An 18,214-nucleotide genomic window follows, 5' to 3' on the forward strand; every position below is an offset into this window, starting at 1 on the left:
TGATTCCGGAGATGAGGGGGTTGACTTATGAGGAAAGGTTGAGTAGGTTGGGCCTCTACTCATTGGAATTCAAATGAATGAGAGGCGATCTTATCGAAACATATAAGATTGTGAGGGGACTTGATCGGGTGGATGCGGTGAGGATGTTTCCACTGATGGGTGAGACTAGAACTAGGGGGCATAATCTTAGAATAAGGGGCTGCCCTTTCAAAACTGAGATGAGGAGAAACTTCTTCACTCAGAGGGTAGTAAATCTATGGAATTTGCTACCTCAGAGAGCTGTGGAAGCTGCGACATTAAATAAATTTAAAACGGCGATAGACAGTTTCCTAACTGATAAGGGAATTAGGGGTTACGGGGAGCGGGCAGGGAAGTGGACGTGAGTCTAGGTTCGGATCAGCCATGATCCTATTGAATGGCGGAGCAGGCCCGAGGGGCCGTATGGCCTACTCCTGCTCCTACTACTTATGTTCTTATGGGACATCCTGAGGTTGTGAAAGGCGCTATAGAAATGCAAGTCTTTCTTTTTACTGGGAATTTTTAGTGCAGTGTAACTTGTGCTCCCATAAGTATTAGAAGGATATACAATAGAGTCCATGCATGTTCTGTGACAACAGTTTTTTTTGGGTGAGGGCGCAGACATTTTCTTAGTTTGTTTGACAGAAACTGACCGTTTATTTCTTTATTTCCAGGTCTTATGATCACCTCTGCTGCACTCTACCACGTGCTGCACTTCTTCCACATTTCAATCGACATCAGGAATGTCTGCGTGTTTCTGGCTCCCCTCTTCTCATCTTTCACCACCATTGTCACTTATCACTTAACAAAGGAACTGAAGGTAGGAAGTGAACCGTATAAAGCAGTAAATATACACCAACAGAGTGTAGAGACCCACTCAAACTGTCAGACCAGCTTTTGTAACTAGAATAACAACAATAATGCTGTTGTATTTGTAACTAGAATGTTGGTACAGGAAACTTTCTGGTATCCGGCACTGACGGGACCGAGCTGGTGCCGTTAGATCAAAACTGCCGTATAAACCAGCGGCAATGTTAAAACATACAGAGCTTTTCAGCTCCGTGTGAATCAACAAACCCCGTTGCTTAGCAACAGCTTCAAAATAGTCGGCTGCAGCTGCAAGCGTCTCTAGCTGAAGCTGTTGCTTAGCTACAGACCTTGCAGAGCCTGACTGGGGGAAAAAAAAGCAACGAGAAGTAAAAAAAACTTACAGAAAACGGCTCCTGAATTTTGCTGGTAGATAGAGCTTTCCGGACTTTTAACCTCCGGTTAAACGAAAGTTTCCTGTAATATTAACAGCCTCATTGGTGAAACACTGCGGTTCACTGCGGATCGTTATTTTAGGGTAGGACTTCTCAGCTGCAGGATCACTTGTCTTCATATCCTATTGGCTTATTTACATTGCAGAATGACTTTCATTTTCTAGCATGGATCTTCCCCAAGATGGTAAGTTGTGCTGTAGGCCAGTATGAGCAGGTTGAACACTCGACCTCCTGGTGGCAAGGAGGAAGTGGTGGGCAGCACCGCCAGAGACGGTAACTTGTGTCTGCCTTTTGGTGATGTTGGTATCTCTACAGAAACTTTCAATGACCAACCTCGAGGCGGTTCTTCACTTCACTCCTGGCAGTGACACAGCCTCGTGTATGTCACAGAGCTGCAACTGAAATGGGGGGGGGGGGCGGTGGTGCTCCATTTCAGAGGCCATAATGTGAGCTGATTAGCGCAGTGCACATTGTTTGACCTGGCTGGGCAGTACACGCTGCAGAACAGAGTTTCCACTTCAGCGAGTCCACGCTCCACCAGTTTCAGCATTGTTTCATTCAATTCAATTCAATTTTTATTTGTCATATATGCAGCAGACGTGTGTACTGCACAATGAAATGTTGATTTTTACGAGTCCTCCCATCAAACGTGATTTGTGATCCTGCATTTGTATAACTCGGGAATAAAACCCAACCTGTGAGTAAATTGAAACCCTGCGCTTGCCTGTGGAGCCTTTCACGTTTTGTAGTACAGGTCCGTCCGTATACACTACCATTGGTGGGAATTAGGGTGATCAGTGGGAGTTTGTGCTGTAAATTACTCTGAGTGTTAGCAGTGTCTCTCTTTGCTGCATCAAGTATATCCACAATGGTTACTGTGTGGAGCCAACGTCACGAGGAAGCTGCTTTAGCTGGCAGTATTGGGAGGCGTGTAAGTACAGGCCACTGTATTCAGAAAATGTAGCTATTTCACTCTGCAATCTGAGTATCTGTAATTAAAAGACAATGCTTGAGATACACAGCAAGTCCATCAGAAAAAAGACAGGTTTGTGTTTTATATGGAGACACTTGGCCTGAGTTCTCACAAAAGCCTCTACCTGAAGCTTTAACTAGCTGACAGGCCTGGTGTGGATGCCCAGCATTTCCTGGTTTTGTTTCAGATTCTGAACATTTGGCAATTGTTTTTTAAAATACTTCTCTGTCTGCGCTGCGTGTAAGAATGTTAATGTGCTGGTTGTGTTTCAGGATGCTGGCGCTGGCTTGTTAGCTGCTGCCATGATTGCAGTGGTCCCTGGTTATATCTCTCGGTCTGTGGCTGGCTCCTATGATAATGAAGGTGAGTACCCAGCCCAAACGTCCTTAGTGTTGCATAAATCGGTTTCATTAATCTCCTTGTAGCTGCAACAATTTCTGTAATGCAAAATGGCACTCTAAAGTTTTAATAATGAAATAAATAATTCCAGTAGTCGTGCTTAACTTCCGTCTGAAACTGAGTCTCATTTGTCAATTGATTGCTATCTGCACCAACGCCAAGACCGCCTACAGGAAACTCTTTTTTATCCGGCACTGACGGGACCGGCCTGGTGCCGGTTTATCAAAAAGTCCGGATTACAGAAAGGTATAGTTTAAAAGGTACGAGAGCTCCGTACACAGCAACAAATCCAGGCTTCCCTGTTGCTTAGCAACAGGTGCAAGAAGCCTGGCCACAGACCAAGAGTCCCTGTTGCTTAGCAACCGGTGCAAGAAGCCTGGCCACAGACCAAGAGTCCCTGTTGCTTAGCAACAAGTGCAGGAACCGGTTACACAGCCACAGTTCCAGGAACAGCCACTAATATGAAGTAAAACTTACCTGAACCTACTCCTGAATTTTGCCGGTTAACAGAGATTTCCGGTTATTTAGGTGCCGGTAAATCGAGAGTTTCCTGTACTTGCACCTCTGCAATATCGCTCGACTCCGTCCCTGCCTCAGCTCGTCGGCTGCTGAAGCCCTCACCAATGCCTTTGTTACCTCTAGACTTGCTCTCCGGACAGGCCGCCCATCTTCCACCCTCCATAGCCTTGAGCTCATCCAGAACTCTGCTGCCTGTGTCCTAACTCGCACCAAGTCCCGTTCACCCATCACCTCTGTGCTTGCTGACCTACGTTGGCTCCCGGTCCAGCACTGCCTCAGTTTTAACATTCTCATCCTTGTTTTCCGATCCCTCCATGGCCTCGCACCCCTCCCTTTCTCTGTAACCTCCTTCAGCCCCACAACCCTCCAAGATCTCTGCGCTCCTCCAATTCTGGCCTCTTCTGTATCCTCTGTTTTAATCGCTCCACCATTGGTGGCCGTGCCTTCAGCAGCCTGGGCCCTGAACTCTGTAATTCCCTCCCTAAACCTCTCTGCCTCTCTCCCTCTCCCCCTTTAAGACACTCCTTAGAACCTACCTCTTTGACCAAGCTTTTGGTCACCTACCCTAATATCTCCTTATGTGGCTCGGTGTCAAATTTTGTTTGATAACGCTCCTGTGAAGTGTTTTGGGACATTTTGCTACTTTAAAGGTGCTATATGACTGCAAGTTGTTGTTTAAAAATGAATAAATAATTGTATTTGAAAATATAGCCTCTGTTACTGTGTACTTTACACTATAAGTTAGTCCCTGTAAAAAGTGGTTTCATTTTTGCACTGACACTAAACTCATCATGTGTTTGAAAGCCCAGGCTGACTCTGAACTGGGTGAGACTTCCTCCCCTAGGGAGTTTCACCCTGGTGTGTTCCGATGTTAGGTTGGTTCACTGACTCCAAATTCAGGCTGCATTCACTCTATAACTGCAGTGTCAGTAGAAACCAGAGCTGCTTTGCAAACATACCCCAGAAATCTGAGGCGAATCACCATTCATTGTTAATTTCTTGAGTAGTGATATTTGAGGTAGCAAAGTTAGCCAGGACATTGGGCGAGCTCGCTGCCCCTCTTCACATAGTAACGTGGGAGCTTTAATGTCAGTCTGAATCACCGGAACAAGCAGACAGAGCCTTGGTTTAATATCCCATCCAAAGGATAGCATTTCTCAGCTGTGCTGGAGTGTCAGTCTGGATTGTGTGATTCTTGTCTGGGTGTAGAAATGCCTTCATGAGTGGCAGTAGGTCCCAGTCCAGCCCGCTGGAGCCTCATGTCTGTTGGTTGCAGAGTGCTGTTGGCTGGATCCTCGATGTGGCCTGGAATTGTCGTCCTCTTGCTGAAAGAAGAATGGCAGCAAAAGGTGACATTAATTGGTTTGCCTTTTCTTGTTAGTAATGTGTGCTGTGTATCTGTGCAGGTATTGCAATCTTCTGCATGTTGCTCACCTACTACTTGTGGATTAAGGCTGTTAAGTCTGGCTCCATCTACTGGTCCTCTATGTGTGCCTTGGCCTACTTCTACATGGTAAGTGCTCATCATCGTGTCTTCACACTGTTCCCTTTGGGGAACAGTATGAAGTAGTGGAAGGATTTCTGGCCGCGTTAAACGCTCCTTCCGTGACCGTAACCATCTTCATACCAGCCAATAGGGTGGTTAGTCCTATGGCGGGAGGGTTTTATGGGCTCCCACAACCCATACGAGGGGGGGGGGGGCCACCCACACCCACACCCATGGACGCAAGCATCCCGCTGGATGTCAACCCAGAATTTAGAGCCGGAGCTCCGACTCCACTTGCCGGGACTGTCTGGAGCGGGGTTCGAAACCCTACACCTTCTGGCCCAGCGGCGGGGATGCTTACCGCTACGCCAAAGGCCCACTCCGGAACAGGAAGTGAAGATAATATATTGTCTGGTTTAACCCTGCCCCCAACCTTGTTCAGCCAGCACCCTCCAACTCGAGTGCAGTTGTTGCACTGTTACAGGTCTTTGCTCACACTTCTGTTAAAGCAACTGCTTGGAAATGAGCGAGGCTGATTTGCCGTCTAGTTTGCTGTTGAGAGGGGGAGGAAATGTCTGGGTTCTGTTTCAGTGCATTACCCTCCAGACTAGTAAACCAATTCAATTTTTTTATTTGTCATATATGCAGCAAACGTGTGTACTGCACAATGAAATGTTGATTTTTACGAGTCCTCCCAACATTGGAATAAATATGGCATAGCAATGATAAAATACTAATAGAATACAGTAATAATAAATAAAACAACAGTTATAAATAATAATAAATTATTTGTTCATGAGTCTTATGGCCTGGGGGTAGAAGCTGTTTCGAAACCTGCTGGTACAAGACCGTATGCTTCGGATTATGCAGGAAGTTCTGGTTACAAACCCACCCCCAGCCACTCTCTGCAGCCATGAATTATGTTTAACTCAGGAGTAACTATGACTCTCTTTGAGGGTCTTGTAGTTGTGGGGATGGCTATGGCTTTCTTCAGATCTATGTAGTTAAGTAGCGATGATCATCTTGTGAGCTCTTGGTCACAGTGAGTCGTGGCTACCAAAAAACAACTACCTAAATAACTTTCAAAATGGAGTTAGATATATACTTGAAAAGGAAACATTTGCAGGGCTCTGGGGAAAGAGTGGGTGAGTGGGATTGGATAGCTCTTTCAAAGAGCCGGCGTAGGTACAATGGGCCAAACGGCCAACTTCTGTGTTGTAAGAACCTATGATTAGAACCCGAGATGGATACTGTGGTCCTTGCTGATAACACTCCTTGTGGGTTGAGGGAGACTGTACCCCGCACAGGAAAAAAACTACAAACAACCAGCAATGGCTTTTCCTGACTGGATGGCACAAGGCTCGGGCAAAAAAAAACACCCCAGTCACAAAGCTTAGTGCAGCAGTGCCAAATATCCCTACTGCCTTACTGCTAGTCTCATGGCTGCTGGGCCGAGCACTATCACCTCCTGCAGTCAGTCCCGTGAGGAGGACTTTATTTTGAGTCGATCCTTTTACTTGCCCAACTGGTACTGCGCTCTGGTTACCAGCAACTGTTGGTTTTGTCAAATCCGGGCTACTGGTGACCATGTGATAGAACATCCAGTTGGCAAAGACAATGAAGATGCAGATCTTCTTGGAGATAAAATCCCAGTTCCAAAGTTTGTTATTCAAAGCCTAACAATTTATATAATAATAGATAGATTCATTGGCCCAGAAATTCGTGTCGGGGGCTTCCCGCGGGTGCAAGCCCCTGACCTACACTTACCTAGCGCGCCGGCCATTGAGGCCTGGCCCTGCGTGGATTTCCTGTCTGTGGCCCGGCCCAGCTGCCGGCGCGCTGTGCTTGCGTGATCCAGCGGCGTAGTTAGTGCGATGCGTCGGCTGGGATCACGTGAGCACTGGGCAACCAATCAGAGGAGGGAAAAGTCCATTCATGAGTTTGACAGAAAGAACTGTCAAACTCATGAAAACTCCGGGCGCCCAAAACAGTTCTTAACCTTAAAATAAATTTGAAAAAAAATCACACTATTTAAATCAACTATAAATAACATTAAATAACTATTTTAAACAATAATTTAAATTTTTGAAAAAAATAATTTTATAAAAAATCGGGGCTAAAAATACACGTACCTTACTGTAAAGTATTTAAAAATAATAAACCTGTGGAAAAAATGTTCTAATTTTAAATTAATTGACCACTTACCTTTTAAAATGAAGTCCTTACGTCTGGTTTTTAAATGTGCAAAAGGTAGAGGCCTTCACGCACGGGCAAACCTGTTTTAAAAAAAAAAAAGAGGAAGTTCAACACGCCGCGCAGACTCCTGCACGCACGCGTTCGACCTCTGAACCCCTTCGTTCAGAGGATCGGAAATGCCGGTTTCCCGCGCATGCGTAGTGCATGCAAGAAACCAGCACTTCCATCGGGTCCACGCGTGAGTACTCCGTCCGTACTCACACGTTGGGACCCGAATTTCTGGGCCATTATGTTTCTATATTTCAAAAGCACCAAGGGATTTGTATCTGAAACGGATAGAGATTCCAAGGACCCTAATACAACATCCAGTGACATGGCAGAGGCATTTGATTAGAACCCAAAGCAATTGTAACCAGCAGATTGATATCATCCCTTACTCTTCGGACAATCTGTTTTCCCTTCGGAATCATTTTGGAAAAACTGGCAATTAAAGTTAGTAAGTACGGGTGCACTTCGTATATTGAATTTGCACAAATACACATTAATATTGAAATCTGAAGATGGTTCTCTTTGGAAGCCTGATATATTCCAAAAAAGGGACGAGACTGCAATTGTGCAATAAGATTCGAAGAGAACACTCAGTCAGTCCCTCGAATACCTGGACTGAAAAACAAACAAAATGAAGGCTATTGCTGGCAGTAAAAACATCAACTTCCTTGGCATTGTCATTGGTGTTAGAGGCAGATGGCTGGAGAAAAACAGAGTTAATGTCCTTTTTAAAAATCGACCATTACAACTTTCCAGATTAACACTTTTTTGCTAGCTTTAGAAATTCTTCAGATCTTTTTGTAGAATCAGTTTTTGACATGTTTATGGCTATTGTGTTACACTGTTGTGTTGATTGAGTTTGTTATATTTCTTAAATTAGTTATGTTTATATTTTGGTATTTTATTAATTTAGTTGAACTATTAGTAAAGGCATCAGCTCATGCTCAGGGTAATTGGGTAACTTTAATGCCATGTAACTAAGTGATGCTTGGCTCAGTTTTACCACTCCACCCGATGGGGTGCCCAACATTTGGTGATTTTTGGCGCCCCCTTGGTTTTTTCCATCCTCCCTTCTTGGCCTTCATCACCCTGCTGGATTTGACTTTATGGGTGAGCCACGTAAATACTTAAAATGAAGACTGACTTAATGGAACTGGGCTCCTGAATATTTAAATAGTGACCATCTGAAAATCGTATTTCACAATGAGCTCCAGCATCGCTGCAGGGACTTTGCCTTTTGAGATTGAAATCACCACATGCAACATTATTAGTGGCTGCATTGAAACATTTGTATGAGAGTCCTTTGTCCCATGTTTTACAGAGATGTTACCCTGTTTATTTAAACAGATTAATGGCCCAGAAATTCGGGTCTCCACGGGTGAGTACGCGCTGGGTCCTCACGCGTAAGCCCAATAGAATTTCCTGTCAAACTTATGAATGGGCATTCCCTGCTACCATTGGCTCCCCATGGCCCACGTGATCCCAGGGGACGCATCGAACTAACTGCACCCCTGGGATACGCAAACACTGCGCGCCGGCAGTCGGAGGAGGCCCAGGATCGGAATCCCACGTGGGCCCACAGCTCAACGGCCGGCGCGCTAGGTAAGTGCAGGTCGGAGGCTTGCACCCACGGGAAGCCTCCGACCCGAATTTCTGGGTCATTGTCTTTGTTAAAATAGCAGGGAAAGGTATTTCTTGTCAGTGCGTTCATTATTAATATCACAGCATGCAGTTAATGTTGCTGTAAAAAATGATGATGCCTGTCTGGTTTTTAATCTTGGCGCGTTTTATCTCTCTCAGGTTTCTTCATGGGGCGGTTATGTGTTCCTGATTAATCTGATCCCACTTCACGTACTTATCCTTATGCTGACTGGACGATTTTCCCACCGGATCTATGTTGCATACTGCACGGTGTACAGTCTTGGAACCATCCTCTCCATGCAGATCTCCTTTGTGGGATTCCAGGTTTGTGAAGCTACTTCCTTTTCCCAGTGTTCTGCCCCCTTTTGATGTATATCTGGTGCAGCCCCTAGGCTGAGCCTAGGCATTGAGGCGAGGAGGACTTCAGACCAAGCCATATCCCAATGGAGGACCTTTCTAAAAGATTGTGCAACACAGTGTGGACTAGGGCTATACATAAGAACATAAGAAATAGGAGCAGGAGTAGGCCATTCGGCTCTTCGAGAATGCTCCGCCATTTAATAAGATCATGGCTGATCTTCTACCTCATCTCCACTTTCCTGCACTATCCCCATATCCCTTGATTCCCTTAATATTCAAAAATCTATCGATCTCTGTCTTGAATATACTCAACGACTGAGCCTCCACAGCCCTCTGGGGCAGAGAATTCCAAAGATTCACCACCCTCTGAGTGAAGAAAATTTTCCTCATCTCAGTCCTAAATGGCTGACCCCTTATTCTGAGACTGTGACCCCTGGTTCTAGACTCCCCAGCCAGGGGAAACATCCTCCCTGCATCTACCCTGTCAAGCCCTGTAAGAATTTTGTATGTTTCAGTGAGATCACCTCTCATTCTTCTAAACTCTAGGGAATATAGGCCTAGTCTACTCAATCTCTCCTCATAGGACAATCCCCATCTCCTATAATGCCCAGTCTGCCGACATACTAACTAAATCTTAAAATTACACTTTTTAAACTTGTTTGTTCAAGTTCAGCCACAGATAGGAACCCTCAGGAGGAGGCTATTCAGCTCCTCGAGCCTGTTCCGCCGTTTAATTAAATAATGGCTGATCTGTGCCTTCACTCCATTGACCTGCCTTTGATCCATAGCTCATGATACCCCTCCTAACAAAAATCTTATCACTCTCCGGTCTTGAAAATGTTAATTGACTCTCGGCATCCACAGCCTTCTGAGGGAGCAAGATCCAGATTTACACTACCTTTTGTGTAGAAGTGCTTCTTGATTTCACATCTAAATGGCCTAGCTCTTAATTCTAAGATTAGGCCCTCCTAAGCATAGAAGATAGGAGCAGGAGCAGGCCATTCGGCCCCTTGAGCCTGCTCCACCATTCAATGCGATCATGGCTGATCATCCAAATTCACTACCCTGTCCCTGCCTTCTCCCCATACCCCTTGATCCCTTTAGCCTTAAGAAATATATCTAACTCCTTCTTGAATATATTTAATGAATTGGCCTCTACTGCCTTCTGTGGTAGAGAATTCCACAGGTTCACCACTTTCTGGGTGAAGAAATTCCTCCTCATCTCAGTCCTAAATGGCCTACCCCTTATCTTTAGACTGTGACCCCTGGTTCTGGACTCCCCCGCCATCGGGAACATCCTTCCTGCATCTAGTCTGTCTAGTCCTGTTAGAATTTTATAAGTTTCAATGAGATCCCCTCTCATTCTTCTAAACTCCAGCGAGTACAAGCCCAATCGACCCAATCTCTCCTCATACGTCATTCCTGCCATCCCAGGTATCAGCCTGGTGAATCTTTGCTGCACTCCCTCCATGGCAAGGATATCCTTCCTCAGATAAGGATTGTCCCACCAGAGGACGTGGTTTCTCTGTATCTACCCTACTGAGTCCTTTAAACAACTCAGGACTGTAATCAGTTTTGCAAAAGTATATACCATCAGTTTCAGGTCCGACTTCCAACTTAATTTTGAAGAAGAGCAGGGGAGTTCTCTCTGGTGTCCTGGCCAATATCAATCAACATCACTAAAACAGAAGATCTGGTCATCATATTGCTGTTTGTGGGATCTTGCTGTGTGCAAAATGGCTGCCCCGTTTCCTACATTACAACAGTGACTACACTTCAAAAGTATTTCATTGGCTGTAAAGCGCTTTGGGACGTCCTGTGGTCATGAAAGGCGCTATATAAATGCAAGTCTTTCTTTCTTATATAAGCAGCAGATGCAGTGACTCCTTACCAGAGTCTTTGAATCATTTACAGAGCAGTTTTAAGACAAGTAGGTTGGAATTGTTCTTTCTATCATTTAACTTCCAACACTCAAATGAGCTGGCTCCTGGTACACTGACTTCAAAATTTGTTGCATTTTCTGATTTAATTTTTTGTCTTCTCTTACTCATCAGAAAATAACACACAGCAGTTTGTCAAAAGAAACCATAATCTAATAAAATGGTGTTTGTATATGGGTACTTTATGCTCCCTGCGCAGTTTCTCTCTGGGTCATACGATGAAGAAACATTTGAATCCTCGGGTTTTCTTCCTCCCCCCTCAGCCCGTCCAGTCTTCGGAGCACATGGCTGCCCTGGGTGTTTTTGGTCTGTGCCAGATCCATGCCTTCGTTGACTACCTACGCAGCAAGCTGAACCAGCAGCAGTTCGAGGTCCTTTTCAAGAGCGTCATCTCTCTGGTGGGGTTGGTGGTCCTGTCTGCAGGGACTGTGCTGATGCTGACAGGTACAGTATTACTGCTCATACTATATCACCTTCCTCCCTCCTCCCATTACACTTCCCCCATCAAACTCCACCAATCCCAGCCAGAGGAGTGGTCACATTGCTCTCTAATAAAATCCTAGCAACAGCAGAAGCACTGAATAATACCAGAGAGAAGAGCTGTGTGAGTGTGTGTATGGTGTGTGTAATCTGCGAGAATGCTTCTCGTTCAGTGGCCCTGTATTGTGATCAGATGTTTCTTTCGCTGCATGCTGTATAGCATTATATAGAAATGAAACACAGCAACAGGGTGGTCAGCCCAACCAGTCTGCGTTGGGGTTCATCCTCCACCTGAGCAGTTGCTTCCTGTGAGCTTGTGTACGTATCAGAAAAAACATTTTTAGCACGTTTCCTATTTTGGTTTGTTGTCTCTGTACCTACAGGAAAACCAATTGCTCTGCGATTATAATGTAGTGTTTATAACTGCAGCATTCCGCGATCGTGGTCAGACATTTCCTGAAGATTATGGAACTATTCCCGTGCTTCCTTAATGAGTTTCCTGTACTTGTGTTCTCCCTTTTTCCTATGGATTATGAGTTTTCCTAATTTTCCATCCGGGATTGGCATGCTGGTCGTTTTTCACTGTGAGACGCAAGAATACTCTTTGTTCACAAGATAGATAGAGATGGAGATAGCCATTCAGGCCATCCTAGCTCATCTCTCCGTAAATAATCTATGGTCCCCTCCCCCATCAAGGGGTACAACTGTTTGTGATTCCAGGGTTTTTATCTCCACTACCCTACCTAGAAGTCCATTCCACAAATGATCACTGACACCAGTCCTAAACGTGCATTTTATTTGAACCTGTCCTGCTTTCATGAGTTGAATTTAAAGTTCTGTTCCAAGTTTGCCTTTTTCTATGCTGTTTACTAACTTGCGTACCTCTTGTCAGGTCCCTGCGTAGTTGCTGCCTTTCAAGGTTGAATAGCTTTTGCTTCAATAATCTTTCCTCCTGACTCAGACCTCTGATATGAAGCTGTTTTATATTATATTTGCAAAATGAATTAATAGCCTGTGGCAGCTAATACACTTGTTTTTTTTTTCTGACTATAACTAGGTATATTGGTTTCATTGCAGGCAAGATTTCCCCGTGGACTGGCCGTTTCTACTCTTTACTCGATCCTTCTTATGCAAAGAACAACATCCCCATCATCGCCTCGGTCTCCGAGCATCAGCCCACCACCTGGTCGTCCTATTACTTTGACCTGCAACTCCTCGTCTTCATGTTCCCAGGTACGCGTGTTTACGAGGGCATGGCTAAAAGGTGCACATGCCCACTCCATCTGCTTTAGACGTGGGGATTTGTGTGAAATCCCACCCAAAAGCTTCCATGGGCTGTTAAAAAACCAGTGTAGTTTCCTACTTGACCAAAGACCCTTTTAAGCTTAAGATTTAAGTGGAATGCGTACTCTTTCTAACAGCATCTGTTGTTTAACGATTTTGTCAAGCATGATTTTTCTCCCCTCTTTCTCCCAGTTTTCTCCCCTATCCCCTTCAAATGCATCAACTCCTTGCTGGATGTGATTCAACAACTTCCAAGATGCCCATTCTTTAGAAACGAGACAGTGAACGCTAGCAAGCTACTCCAGTGTGGAGGACATTACAGCAAAGCTTGATCCCAACCTGTCCAATATCTACACGTGTTGGCCTGGAGTTTTCGCTAGGTTGCGCTGTTTTTTTTTCCGGCGCAATTCGTCCGAAATTGGCAAAACCAGCGCAAAAGATGGCGGAATTTTAAGCGCAAGTTAAGTTCAGAGCAAATGGAGTTTCCACAGTCTTTGGCGCTGGTTTAAAAACAACCGTGCTCGAAGTAGGCTCCACCCACAAAACTGGCCACGGCCCCAGGATGAATTACTCGCCATTGGGAGTTTCCGCTAATTGCGCTCATTTGTGGGCCTACGAGGAGGCTCTAAAAATTAAGCTGGTTCTTTTGGGTGTAAGGTCACTAATAAGAACATAAGAAATAGGAGCAGGAGTAGGCCATTCGCCCCTTCGAACCTGCTCCGCCATTCAATAAGATCATGGCTGACCTAACTCAACTCCACCTTCCAACACTATCCTCATAATCCCTCATTATACAAGTAAAAGTAACTGGCAAATCCTGTATATTTCAAATAAAGATGCTGGAAATAACAGCAGAGCCATTAGCATCTGAAAGGGGAAGAGGCAATTTGTTTTAGGTGGACATGAAAGATCCCATGGCACCATTCGAAGAAGAGCTGGGGATTTCTCCCGGTGTCCTGGCCAACATTTATCCCTCATCCAACATCACTAAAATAGATTCTCTGGTAATTTATCCCATTGTTGTTTTTGGGACCTTGCTGTGCGCAAATTGGCGGCTGCATTTCCCTACATTGCCACAATACTTCTGCAGCTGTCGACCTCTCGGGTTGAACTGCGCTATTCGCAGTGTCCTATCTGACCCGAGGTTAGTTTCTGACTCCATCTCCTCTCCGTCACAAAGACTGCCTACTGCCACCTCTAGCATTGCCTGTCTCTGCCCCCTTGCCTCAGCCCATCAGCTGCCCAAACCCTCATCCATGTTTTTGTCACCTCCAGGCTTGACTATTCCAATTCTCTTCTGGCCAAGTCTCCCAGCCATCGGCCTCCATAAACCTCAGCTCATCCCGAACTCTGCTGCCCGTATCCTGTTTTGCACCCAAGTCCTGCTCATCCATCACCACTGTGCTTGCTGACCTGCATTGGATCCCGGTCCCCCAATGCTACAAATTTAAAATTCTCATCCTTGAGTTTAAATCATGTCATGGCCTCACCCTGTCTCTGTAACCTCCTCCAGCCCTCCCAAGAATTCTGCGTTCTCCAACTGTGGCCTCCTGTACATCCCCACTCCCTTTGCCCCACCATTGGCGGCAGTGGCTTCAGCCATCTAGGACCAAAAGCCTGGGAATTCCCTCCCTAAATCTTTCCATGTCTCCATTTTCCTTTAAAAAACCCCACCTTTTTGAACATGCTTTTAGTCACCGTTCCTAATATCTCCTCCTTTGTCTTGCTGTTGATTCTTGTCTGATTCCACTTCTGTGAAGCACCTTGAGACATTTTTCTACACAGGCACTATATAAATGCAAGCTGTAACATTACAACAGTGACTATACTTCGCAGGTACTTTATTGGCTTGTTTTAATCCATTCTCTGGATGTGGGCGTCGCTGGCTCGACCAGCATTTATTGTCCATCCCTAATTGCCCTCAGAGGGTGGGGGCGGGCCGCCGCATTGAATTGCTGCTGTCTTCAGACATTTTTCAACATTAAAGGTGCTATATCATTATAAGTTGTTGTACATATTTAAAAGACTGAAGTAGTAGTATTTATTGGGGAACTTGCTGTGTTCTTTCCCACCCAACACCCAAACATCCTTGGGTACTTCAATTACCGTACTGCTCACTTCCTTGGTAGCGGTTTTGATACAACTGAGTGTCTTGCTAGGCCACTTCAGTGGGCAGTTAAGAGTCAACCAGGCAAGAAGCTAGAATCTTTTATTAGGGACGTGGTAACAGGGCACTTAGAAAATCATAATACAGGAAACTTTGTGCTATCCAGCACCCACGGGACCGAGCTGCTGCCGTTCCCTCAAAACTGCCGGACACTCCAGAGTTAATGGGGCAGTAATTCCTCCCCAAACGCATGAGTACGGAAGGGGTACTCACGCGTCTGGCCGGAGGAAATGCCGGTTTTCAGCATGCACAGTGCATGTGCTGAAAACCGGCATTTCCTCTCCTCTAACCCAAGAGGTGAAGAGGCTAGCACGTGCGCTGTAGGGGGCAGCGCGTGCGTCTTGGATTTCCTCTGTTTTGGGGGATTTGCGCATGTGTAAAGGCCTCCGGTCTTTACGCTTGTAAAAAGCACACGTAAGTATTTATTTTTACAGGTAATTGGTGTTTTAGTGCAATTTAGAATTTTTTTTTCCACAGGTTTATTATTTTAAAGAATCTACAATAAGGTAAGTTTAGTTTTAGACCCTTTTTATTAAAAATTTATTTTTTTCAAAAACAAAAATTATTGTTTAAATTATTTTTTTAAACTTATTTATACTTAATTTAATGATTGGGATGTTTTTTTAAAATTTTATTTAAAGTTTAAGTAGTGTTTTGGGGTGCAGTACTTCTCATGAGTTTGACAGTTCTTACTCTCAAACTTATGAATGAAGTTTCCCCTCCCCTGATTGGCCGAACAGTGCTCACCTGATCCCAGCCGGCACATCGCACTAACTACGCCGCTGGGTCAGGTTAGCACAGCGCGCCGACATCAGAACCGGGCCACTGACAGGAAATCCACTGCGGGCCAGGTTTCAGATGTCGGCGCGCCGGGGAAGTGCACATCGGGGGCTTGCATGCGCGGCAAGCCCCCGACACCAAGTTCTGGGCCATTGTTGAGAGATACGGAGATAAGGACAACAAACACTGTTGCTTAGCAACAGCTTCTAAACACTCAGGTGTGGCCTGCAAGCCTCTGTAGCTAAAGCTGTTGCTATAGCTACAGACCTTGCACAGCTTGACTGTTCAAATAAAGCAAAGAAAACAAACAAAAAGAATAAAAAACGGCTCCTGATTTTTGCCGGTGGCTCCAGATTGCCAGATAGTTCACCTCCGGAGAGCACAAAGTTTCCTGTATGATTAGGCAGAGTCAACATGGTTTACTGAAAGGGAAATTGTTTGACAAATCTGTTAGTGTTTTGAAGATGTAACTAGTAGGATGGATAAGGAGGAGCCAATGGATGTGATGTATTTGGATTTTCAAAAAGCATTCGATAAGGTGCCACACAAGAGGTTATTACACAAAATTAGGACTCATGGCATTGGGGGTAATATACTAGCATGGATTGAGGATTGGTTAATGGCCAGAAAACAGAAAGTAGGAATAAATGGGACTTTTTCGGGCTGGCAGGTTGTAACTAGTGGGGTGCCGCTAGGATCAGTGCTTGGGAGTCAGCTATTTACAATCTATATTAATGACTTGGATGAAGGGACTGAGTGTAACGTATCCAAGTTTTCTGACAATACAAAGCTAGGTGGGAAAGTAAGCTGTGAGGAGGATACACAGTGCCAGCAAAGGAATATAGACAGGTTAAGTGAGTGGGCAATAAGGTGGCAGATGGAATATAATGTGAGGAGATGTGTGGTTATTCACTTTGGCAGGAAGAATAGAAAAACAGAATATTTTTTGAATGGTGAGAGACTGGGAAATGTTTGCATTCAGAGTGACCTGGTGTCCTTGTACATGAATCACAGAAAGTTAACATGCAGGTACAGCAAGCAATTAGGAAAGCAAATGGTATGTTAGCTTTTGTTACAAGGGGATTAGAGTATAAGAGTAAAGAAGTCTTACTACAATTATACAGGGCATTGGTGAGGCCACACCTGGAGTACTGTGTACAGTTCTGGTCTCCTTACCACTTGCCTTGGAGGGAGTGCAACGAAGGTTCATTAGACTGGTTCCTGGGATGGGGGGCTTGTCCTATGAGGAGAGATTGAGTAGACTAGGCCTATATTCCTTAGAGTTTAGAAGAATGATCTCATTGAAACATATAAAATTCTTAAGGGGCTTGACAGGGTAGATGCAAGGAGAATGTTTCCCCTGGCTGGGGAGTCTAGAACCAGGGGTCACAGTCTCAGAATAAGGGGTCGGCCATTTAGGACTGAGATGAGGAGAAATTTCTTCACTCAGAGGGTGGTGAATCTTTGGAATTCTCTACCCCAGAGGGCTGTGGAGGCTCAGTCATTGGGTATATTCAAGACAGAGATCGATAGATTTTTGAATATTAAGGGATATGGGGATAGTGCAGGAAAGGTGGAGATGAGGTAGAAGATCAGCCATGATCTTATTGAATGGCGGAGCAGGCTCGAGGGGACGAATGGCCGACTCCTGCTCCTAATTCTTATGTTCTTAACCACGTTGGTGTGGGACTGGAGTCACGTATAGGCCAGACCGGGTAAGGACGGCAGGATTCCTTCCCTAAAGGACTTTCGCGAGTCAGTTGGTTTTTGCGACAATCAGACTTCATGGTCACTTTTACCGATGCCTGCTTTTTACTTCCAGAATTTTACTTTTAAAACTCAAACTGCCATGGTGGGATTTGGCCTAGTGTTCGATGGATTATTAGTCCAGGCCTCTGGATTACTTTATTGGCCGTGAAGTGCTTTGGGTCATCTTGAGGTCACGGAAGATGGTGTATAAATGAACTTTTTTTGTTTCTTTCTGTTCTGTGTAAGCAGTGAAACTGGGCCTTGGCAAGTTTGCAAATACTGGGTGGCTTAGTTTGTGTCTGACTGCAGTGCTTTTGTGCTTTCCTCCTGCAGTCGGTTTGTACTATTGCTTCAACAACCTGTCGGACGCCAGGATTTTCATCATCATGTACGGTGTCACCAGCATGTACTTCTCGGCTGTGATGGTAAGAATCCTTCGGACCTGTGAATGCTGGTATCACTGGCCCCGGGCACAGTGTTGCCAGTGGGATTTGAGCACGTGGAATGTTTACACTATGAACTGTGATACTTGAATCCAGCTCAACACACTCTCAGCACTCTGCAAAAAAAAAAAAAAATGAACCTCCGAATGATAGATTGTGTTATGCCGGGGAGAGCACTGTGAGGCTGTACAACATGTGAAGTGCTGGTAATCACAGGGCTACCACTGGGGGAGCGATTTGAGGTGATGGATTAATGCTATCACACGTGGTGTGTTGCACAACATTCAAACCTATCGGTTTGTGATTTAAGAGCATTCCATCCCCCTGTAGCGTATTGATCATTGTCGAGTAAGCCCAGCAATCCTTCACAGCCGTGCGCTATTCACTGAAGTCCCTGTTTTCCCATTTGCTTCTGTTTACTTAACTCTAATGAGGTGGTAAACCCCAGGTGTGTTGTGCATATTGTAAA

At 45.1% G+C, this 18,214-nt stretch overlaps 1 protein-coding gene across 2 annotated transcripts in view; it reads left to right on the plus strand.

The window, feature by feature from the left end:
• The window catches only part of stt3a (STT3 oligosaccharyltransferase complex catalytic subunit A), a 56,923-nt gene that overhangs the window by 19,783 nt on the left and 18,926 nt on the right, over positions 1–18,214 (plus strand). For both annotated transcript variants that reach the window (XM_085968125.1, XM_085968126.1), the window contains exons 5-11: positions 693–838; positions 2,526–2,616; positions 4,578–4,684; positions 8,702–8,866; positions 11,106–11,286; positions 12,400–12,555; positions 17,636–17,727. In XM_085968125.1, coding sequence (XP_085824251.1) covers positions 693–838; positions 2,526–2,616; positions 4,578–4,684; positions 8,702–8,866; positions 11,106–11,286; positions 12,400–12,555; positions 17,636–17,727 — 938 coding nt within the window. The remainder of the gene's footprint in view (positions 1–692; positions 839–2,525; positions 2,617–4,577; positions 4,685–8,701; positions 8,867–11,105; positions 11,287–12,399; positions 12,556–17,635; positions 17,728–18,214) is intronic.

The sequence above is a fragment of the Somniosus microcephalus genome, chromosome 26, assembly GCF_052327205.1.
Source record: "Somniosus microcephalus isolate GS21.2 chromosome 26, FLI_Smic_1.0, whole genome shotgun sequence".
In the NCBI taxonomy this organism is placed as follows: domain Eukaryota; kingdom Metazoa; phylum Chordata; class Chondrichthyes; order Squaliformes; family Somniosidae; genus Somniosus; species Somniosus microcephalus.